The following is an 8,728-nucleotide window of genomic DNA, read 5'->3' on the forward strand; positions in this document are numbered from 1 at the left end:
AGTTCGGCGTATTTCATAGCTGCCTCTCGGCTGGCCAAGAACTCCAGATTGGTGGCTTTTTTGAAAGTGAAGTTTAGTCCTTTGACAAGAACATCCTGTTCTTGAGCGGTCAATCGTTTGCTAGAGAGGATCTTGATCCCGCCTCGTTGAGTTGGATGGAATATTGGTAGCTCGGGTGTACTGGTTGGTAATTGATCAGGTGGATGTTGATCTGTTCGCCGAGCTTAGCAATTGATTTGCAAACGTTTCCAACACATTACTAGTCAACCATCTCAGAATTTACACCACAGCCAGTCGTTGCGTGTTTGGTCACCCTCACTACGCGCTATATTGCATTGGTTTTGCTCACCCTGAGAACACCCCGGCAAACGCACAACATCCCGCCAATCACAGGACTGCGCATCTCAGCCTAATTAAATCAATCACGACGTCCGTCACGAGGCTGCCCAGAAACCGAAGTATTTCAGTGCAGTGAGGGTACGGCACTCTAATAGCCAGTTTGATAGCACACCCGTAATTGCTTCCTACTCTGACCGCGCCCTCTTGCCCCCTCGTTCCCTTACCGGCAACCACAATCAGTATCCATTTGTCACCAGCCACCACCGGTACGCGTTCATTGCAATCTGCCGAAACTTCTGTCGGATGTAAAAATCTCGGCGACTTTTCTTAGTACTCCTCACCAAGTCAGTCAATTTTCGTGCAGTTTGCGTGAACTCGTTCTCCCAAATAACTTTTACACTCGACCCTGCTCCAGCAGCAACACTAGCGAGTCGCTCAAGTTTTACTGCACAGTGATTCTGAGTTTCCCACCACCATTTGTCAGTACTCTATCTTACCCAACTTCACCATCCCCACTTACGCTTTCCGTGGCCATACGCCCAAAAGCCCAAGGCCATGAAGCCCTAGTGACGGTTTTGGGTCTTAGTTCAAATTCATGAATTCATAGTTTCACGAATTTGCGGAGTGATACACACGATCAAGGCTTTTGTCCAAGTCTCCCGGGTCGGTTTTGTTCTTGTCGTTCAGCGGCCATCTTTCACCTGAAAGTTACAGGTGAAAAAGGGCACAGTACTGCTCTTTATGTTCTCAGCGCGGAACAGTATGCTTGCCGGAGGGGGGACTCGCATAAACAAATGTCTAGTGGTGCTTTGAACTGGGTCCTAGAAGGAGCATGGATAACTGTTGGAGGAAGGTCATTCCATGCAGCTGCTACCCGAAACGAGAAGAAATTTTGCCTGATGAATGTGTGCGCTCTGAGCTTGAAAATATTCTTACTATGTGAACCGTGTGCTGGCTGGGTCGACGGTGAAAAACCTGTTGGCCAAGCCTTGTTCTAACCGAGCATAAGTAAGGATTGGGTCCCCTCGGAGGCAACGATGTTTCAGAAAAAAGAGATCAAGCATCGCGAGACAGGTTTTGTGGCCAGCAAACATTCTCATAGCGCGTTGGTGTACACGCTCAATGAAGGTGACGTCTTTCGTGCGACCTGAGTAACCAACTTGGTTGGCGTATTCCAGGAGCGGTCTGACGTAGGCCCCATAGAGTATTTGGAAGTCCATGCGATTAATACGAGAGAAGGTGCGACGGATCATCCGTAAAATGGCGAATGCCTTTTGGGTCGATTTCTCCTGGTGCAGTGAGAAGGACAAGTTTGAGGAGACCCAGATGCCCAAATCCTTTTGGCGTCTATCCTCATGATGTTTTCTGGTTCTTTTTCACCATACATAACAAAGGCATTCGCTGAATCCCCTCCAAACGATACATGGACGCACTTTTCATCATTCAGAGGAAGGTGCCAGTCCAGTGACCACTGCTTGGCAGCGTCTACATCCATTTGGAGAGAACTGGCATTGGAGCTCTAGGATTTCAAGTCGTCCACAAAAAGTAGACATGGGCTTGCAAGAACATCCGGGAGGTCGTTGACGTAGACCAGAAACAGCACTGATCCCAAGACGGAGCCTTGAGGAACTCCAGTGGAGACCGGCGCTGGAGAGGAGTAGGTCAAGCCTATTCTCACTCGAAATGAACCGTCTGATAGGAACGCCTTGATCCAGCGAAAGATTTTCCCTTGAATTCCGTAAGACTCAAGTTTGTGCAGCAGCGGGACGTGTGGGACCCTATCAACTGCTTTTGAGACGTCGAAAAAATGGCATCTGATGTGAGTGCTTCGTATTTGACTTGGGTTAAGCTGTCCACAAACACGAGCATGTTTGTCACGCAAGAGCGGCTTGGAAGAAATGTGTGTTGAGCTGGACATATCAGATTGCTGGAAGTAAGGTGATCTTGGATAGCTCGATTCAGAATGCGTTCCATCACCTTGCACAGCGCGCTTGTGAGGCTTATAGGCCTATAGCTGCCAGGTGATATTCGGTCACCAGTTTTGTAAATTGGCGTGACAATCGCTTCCTTCCAAGCAGAGGGAAGGCGGCCTTCGTCAAGCGACTGACGAAACACCATATGTAAATGGTTTGCCATTGTGGAGGACGTTTCATTCAGGATCCTTGGATGGACCTCCTCGGGCCCCAACGCGCGGAATGGGCTGATCTTGTGCAAGAGTTGGCGAATGTCCTCCACCGTGAAGACCAAGTCGGTTAGAGGCCGTTCGTAGTTCCGCCTTGACAGGAGTAGATGTGACGAGGACGCTGGGGCCGAGTATAGACACGCATAGTGTTCTCTATAAACCTCAGGTGCCACTGTTGGGTCGTTTGTCGGTTCCCCGTTTCTGTCCCTCAAGGAGAACGCGGATGGCTTGTTTCTGCGGCGATGTCTCGTACTTGAAAAGTACGTTTTCGTTTTTTCCAGCGAGGTCCAGAATGGTGGCTTGTTTTCGTATGTTCCATTGGCGGATTTCGGATTTACAGCGGTCCCGCATTTTACGAAACGCCAGCTCATCTTCTGTATCCCCTGTGGTCAACTTTTTGAAAAAGAGTTGGGATCTTTTTTCCAGAGGTTGCCGAATCCTTTTTGGCATTTTGCGGTTCATCCGAGTGCGTGCCGGTTTTTTGGGATGAACGTCGCGTCAGCCTTGTGAACTTCCTGGGCAATGGTGCTATATAGTTCTTCCACCGGAGCTGGTCCCAGTGTGACTTGTTCAAGGAAGATGCGCATTCCTGAGAAGTCTGCACGGCAGAAGTTTCGAAACCACGTTTGAGGTTCAGGATTTCTGGCCCAATAGCAGATGAAATCAAAGGTCAGCACACACTGGTCGTTATGCGTTAATTGTTACCTGATCAACTAAGTGTCTTTCGTTGGTGATGACCAAATCCAGGAGGGATGGTAGTTGGCCTGCGCGGTATCTGGTGGGTGCAACGACATGTTGAGTTCAGGCACGCTGTTGTACTACTTTAATCATTGTGCCTGCCTAAAGTCCGCTTGATTCGATGCGCTGGATCTCCCCCCTGTAGGCCTTTGGAGAGTTGAAGTCACCTATCTGCAGGAGATGAAGTGGTAACGACATGTTGAGTTCAGGCGCTCTGTTGTACTACTTTAATCATTGCCAGTGCCTAAAGTCCGCTTGATTCGATGCGCTGGATCTCCCCCCTGTAGGCCTTTGGAGAGTTGAAGTCACCTATCTGCAGGAGATAAATGAAGTGGTTTTTGGAGTGTTGCTCAAGGGTTTGTATGGGGAATTGGTCATCTTCAGGAAGACTCGAGGGGCTATAGTAGACCACACCGAGAAGGAGAGAATCGGACTCGCGCAGCGAGGTTTGGACCCACAGTGCTTCTCTAAAGGGTGCAGGAGTGGTATCAGAGAGGACAATCGGGATTAGTAGGGCCGCATGTAAGTACACAGCAACGCCACCAGCCCTCCCTTGTTTTGAGTCAGCCCAAAAAATGGAGTTAACTTCTATCGAGATCTCCGCGTCAGAGACCTCTGTTGCGAGCCAGCTCTCTGTGAATGCGCTTATTGACGGTTATTCAAGGCCAACTGATTGTTTAGCATCGCCAAGTTTGTTGAAAAGGCTGAGGCAGTTTGTGAACAAGCATTTTAACACTGTCTCTGCTGCCTGCAAGAGTGATATCGTCTGGTTCCTGTCTTCGTGGTTTTTGAGGATACTTTTCGTTTGCAAGTTTTTTGCCCCGTGAGAGCCCGGTTTTCTCAGGCTTTTTAGCTTTGGGGGACGGCGTTTTTCCCTCGTGGGCGAACGTTTGGATCATTGCTGCTTGTAGCTGTTTCGGAACCGCCTTTTTGGCGACCAGATTTGCTGTTGATCAAAGATTTGCCGCAGACGTTCGCCTTCCTGGAATCTTGGGTGTACTGGCACGGTTTGGCCAGGGAAGTGTCTCTGCGAGGACGTGAGCGCTGGGTGGCGGCACCCAGAAATAATGCTTTTGGTGGAGCTCTCATGAGGCTCGCTTTCGCGGAAGACTGCACCTTGAAGCCAGTCAGCAGTTTTCTAATCTGGCGAATCTTATAGGGCTTGTTTAGCTGCAGTCGCTTTTATTTCGTATTTGTGTAGACACCCGATCCACCAGCGATCAGCGTGGCCTACCGGATGTACGAGGGCCTTTTCGATTAGCTGTAGTCACGTTTATGGCTTCGACTGCCGGGGTTCTGGGCGACGGTCGTATCCACAAGCAGGGAGGCCTCTTTTGACGTAGTGGAGCTGAAGATTGGCCGCCATGTCTTGGCAGTTCAGCTGCCTCCCCAAATCCATTATTCTGGCTCCAAACCCCTTGAAGTTTGAAGCTTTTTTGTTTTTTTCACCTTCCAGGCAGGAGGCTTTTTGTTATACAGTTTCTCGTTTTGTTTTTGCCCGCCACTTTGAGATCCTAACCATCAGATCTTTTGTATGAGTTTTCCGGTGTGTACGGCCCACTACTCTTTATGCGATTGTGTTGCATTTTCAGGCCAAGTTCTCAGCAGGGGAACTTCAGGCGTCGGGGGACCTAAGCTGTGCTTTGATTGCCTAAAACCCAACAACCGAGCAGACAAATGCCGAGACCTCAAGCACTGCGACGTCCCAAGATGTAGCAAATACCAACATCGGTTACTGCACATGGACAGATACGCGAGGCCACCACTTCGCGTACTACTAATATAAACTTGAAATCAGCAGAGGTTCCGTTAGCACTCCTAGGGTATTTTCCAGTGCAACTGGTCAGCCCCAGTGGCGCTCTACTATAGTATACAGTTCTGGATAGTAGATCAAACTCTATTTTAGTGTCGCTCAAACTTGCTGACAGGATTGAATTGAAGAGTACCCCAACAGGATTGGAGTTTAATTCTAGCAATGGAGCGCCGAAAAAGAGTGCGACGGCTTTCAGTTTGGCCATGGAGTCCCCAAACGAGGATTAGCAGATGCATGTATAAACCGTGTATTCAACGAATCAGCCGCCGCTGATGAAACCAACCGTACCGTCTCGAGATTTCCTTTGTCGCTGGTCTCATCTGTGAGACATTGCAATCCCTCGAACCGCATCCGAAAAGTTGTCTATTCTTATAGGTACGAATATGCCATATACACTCTGGGTGACAGCAGCATATCACGACCAGTATGCAGCCGTATGCATCATTGAATGCATTCCGTTGGGTCGTTTTTGGTCCATTAGTTGTCGGCGGCAGCAAAACCACCTCAATGAACCACCTTCATACGCAGGAGACTATAGAAAGGGACGTAACACGTTTTTTTGAAACCGAATTTAATGAGCAAGGTCCCAAAATGCATATATCTACGTCGATCGAGGATAAGCAAGCCCCATGTCTAGTAAGGCAATCATTCTGCCTCTAGAACAGTCGCTATCAGGTCCGGCTGCCACGAAAACGTGATTGGAATGACCTACCGGAAAACAAACACATTGCCGAGTAACGACTGAAGCACCTTCGGCTCGGCTTACTAAAGAACCCGAATCTCTTGCGGCTGTGTGCAAGCACTATACTAGAACATGAAACCAATTACTACGTCAACAGAGCCCCAGCCGACGAGTCTAAGTTATGTCGATTAGTCCTGCAGCATCCTGTATTTAATCCGCACAAGCCGGGGAAGGTAAGGGCAGCGTTTGATTTTGCGGCGAAGTCTGGAAAACTGTCGCTGAATGGCTATCATATTCCGGACCAGATTTGGCGGATGATACCACCGGCTTTTTGCTACGATTTTGTTTGAAAGATATTTCATTGTCTACAGACATCGGAGAAATGTTCTTGCAAGTTCAGTTGAGGCCAGAAGATACGGCACCACTATGCCTTCCATGGTACACCGGAGGTACCTTAGTACAGTCCTCGGAGGTCTACGAAATCAATGTTCACCATATGGAGCGACGTTTTCGCCATTTTTCGGAACGTTTGCTTTGAGACAAACTGCTTATGACAACTGTGAGTCGATGAAAACACTAGAAGAGTCGGAAAAGAACTTCTACTTTGATGAATGCTTGGCGTCGGTCGATTCTAACCAGTAAGCTATTAGACTGTTTGACCAGCTGTCTAGGCTGTTAAAAGGGCGGCTTTATCCGCACAAACCGATAAGCAAAGCGATGAGTTTTCCTCCCAGATACCGGAACACGACCGCACGACTAACCTGGTGTCTCTGAACGCATTACATCCCGACATACATAAGACGTAAGTGCTCTATTGATGTGTCAGGACTGACAGCGCGAAACTAAAATTTCAAGATGTTGCAGAACCCTTTTGGATTCTCGCCCATCCATAGGCCTGTACCCATTTTTATATCAGATAACTAGTTATTTATGGTGGTCTTTCAATTAGCTGTGACAGCCAAGGCCAACTGCACTCCCTTCTTCAGTGGGCCTAATCATGTCAGCGTCAGCCCTCAGTATGTGGAGAACGGTTGGTCCTCATCTGCGTAATCGTCCCTCTCGACGTACCGCCACCATCCCAAGCTTCCACATTCCCATCTAAGCTACCAGCTCATATAGATAATTTAGACTAATTGAGACCCTCGCATTACGACGTAAAGTTTTTTACTTCCCTGAAGTTCTCTAATCCTTGTTCCTCTAATTGAATATTCCTCAGCCTACGCGAAGCTGGAGCTTGTGAAAATTTGAATCTCAAGGTCAAGAGTTGTAAAAACATTTTCGGGACCCTAGCCCGACCGTAGCGTTTTACTTACCCTAGTAGAGCTATCGCTACCTATTTTAGATATCTCGTTTTCAACCGCACCTAACCACCCCTCAAACTCTTCCTAGCTTGATTAGGCCACACTGAGCATAAGCTTGCTAGCATAATCCCACTGAGGCTTACTATTAACTGATTTGAATCAAACAATGCCACCAATCCCATCTTCCTCTAAGCGCTTGCTAGACCCTGATTCCCCATCATCCTTCTCCCCATTGCTTCCAAAGAAGCGCCTTGCAGGCAAAAGGCATAACACTAAACCTCATTATCCTCAAAGGCGAGTCGATAGATTTCCCCAGCTAAATCCTACCTGCTCAGTTGTATTAACTGACATTTCCCTTCCTGCCATACCCAGTAGCTGCCTTTCATCCTCTTCACCAAATGAATCTCAGCTCCACACCGACCTGGCAAGTCTCAGTGCTCGTGTGCATAAGGTGGAGAATGAACTGTTATCCTATCGTATCATGCAACCAATTGCCTGCCTTCTAACTCCTGATGCAATATGCGATCCATCAGATCTTGCAAAAGCGTCAGTCTTTGTTGACATGCTCGCCTCGGAAATTAGTCGTCGATGGAAAGCCGTAAAAATGTCATACTATATAATGTCCCCGACCGCATCCCGATAGAACGCACAAAAGCCGCCATCTTAACAGCATGTAACATGCATGACACAGTCTGTACAGCCCGGCGGCTGCAAAGGTCGAAACCCTCCTTGCGTTGCCTAATACTAGTGCAATTTAGAGATGACGACGGTGCAAGGCGCCTGTTAACATCTCAGGCCCTTCTGTCGTCGACCCGGACATTCCAGACCGTAAAGGTCAGAGCTGCTCGTACCAGACTACAAAGATAGCTCACAAGAAACCCACTCTCCGAAATTCTGCAGCCGACTACTGATAAGCATCGAACAAATCCATATTCTGTTCAACAATCCGTACCAATAAATGCTCCCGATGTGACTCAGTCGCAGACTACTCATAAAACCAACCCCTCGGAAAGTTGTGAAAGTCATATCACCTGGGATACATCTGCACATAGCTGTCGGAGAACGCCAGATTCAACCAATGACTTACCGGACCTGTCAACTGGTCCGGCCTCCTTTAAAATCCCCTCCAGTTCCGCTGAACACCCCTCCGTACTCGACATCAGTACAGCCTGCTCCAAACCAATCGGTATTATAGCTACTCCCCCAGATACCGGAGCTGACCCCTTATCCTCTAAAACTCGAAGCTGAAGCACAGCCCCACATTATCCTGGAATCGCTCCTCGCCAAAGCCCGCCATACCGTCACGACAACTTGCGGCCGGAAGCCACACAGACCCTCACAATGGTCACCAGGCCTGTATCTCATTTTCCTGACCATGAGCCCTCCACTCCTACCCTTGGATACCCGCCTGTGCCTCCTCAAACATCAATTGCACCAAAGAAATTCACCCCTGTGCTGTTGAACGCAGAATCTTTCCAGCCCCTATCCGGTGCCACAATTGAAGATGGGAACAGAGTCTCTCGCTTCAGACCCCCCGACCTAATGACACTTCGCCCTTTTCCACCAAAGCGCGCCCTCGGGCTCAAACACCTACTATCAAAGCCTGGTATTGTAACGCCCCTGCCTGTGCAAAATCCACAAATTCCCACTCTTCACCTGCTACCTCCTCTGCC

The 8,728-nt window shown here is 48.7% G+C and overlaps 1 protein-coding gene across 1 annotated transcript in view; it reads left to right on the forward strand.

The window, feature by feature from the left end:
• Positions 1 to 8,396: 8,396 nt before the first annotated feature.
• T265_04344 (hypothetical protein) overlaps positions 8,397 to 8,728 on the forward strand; it is a gene marked incomplete at both ends in the record, with an annotated part of 8,095 nt that continues 7,763 nt past the window's right edge. The window contains one exon of the mRNA XM_009169053.1: positions 8,397 to 8,681. Coding sequence (XP_009167317.1) covers positions 8,397 to 8,681 — 285 coding nt within the window. The remainder of the gene's footprint in view (positions 8,682 to 8,728) is intronic.

The sequence above is a fragment of the Opisthorchis viverrini genome, assembly GCF_000715545.1.
Source record: "Opisthorchis viverrini unplaced genomic scaffold opera_v5_70, whole genome shotgun sequence".
Lineage (NCBI taxonomy): Eukaryota > Metazoa > Platyhelminthes > Trematoda > Opisthorchiida > Opisthorchiidae > Opisthorchis > Opisthorchis viverrini.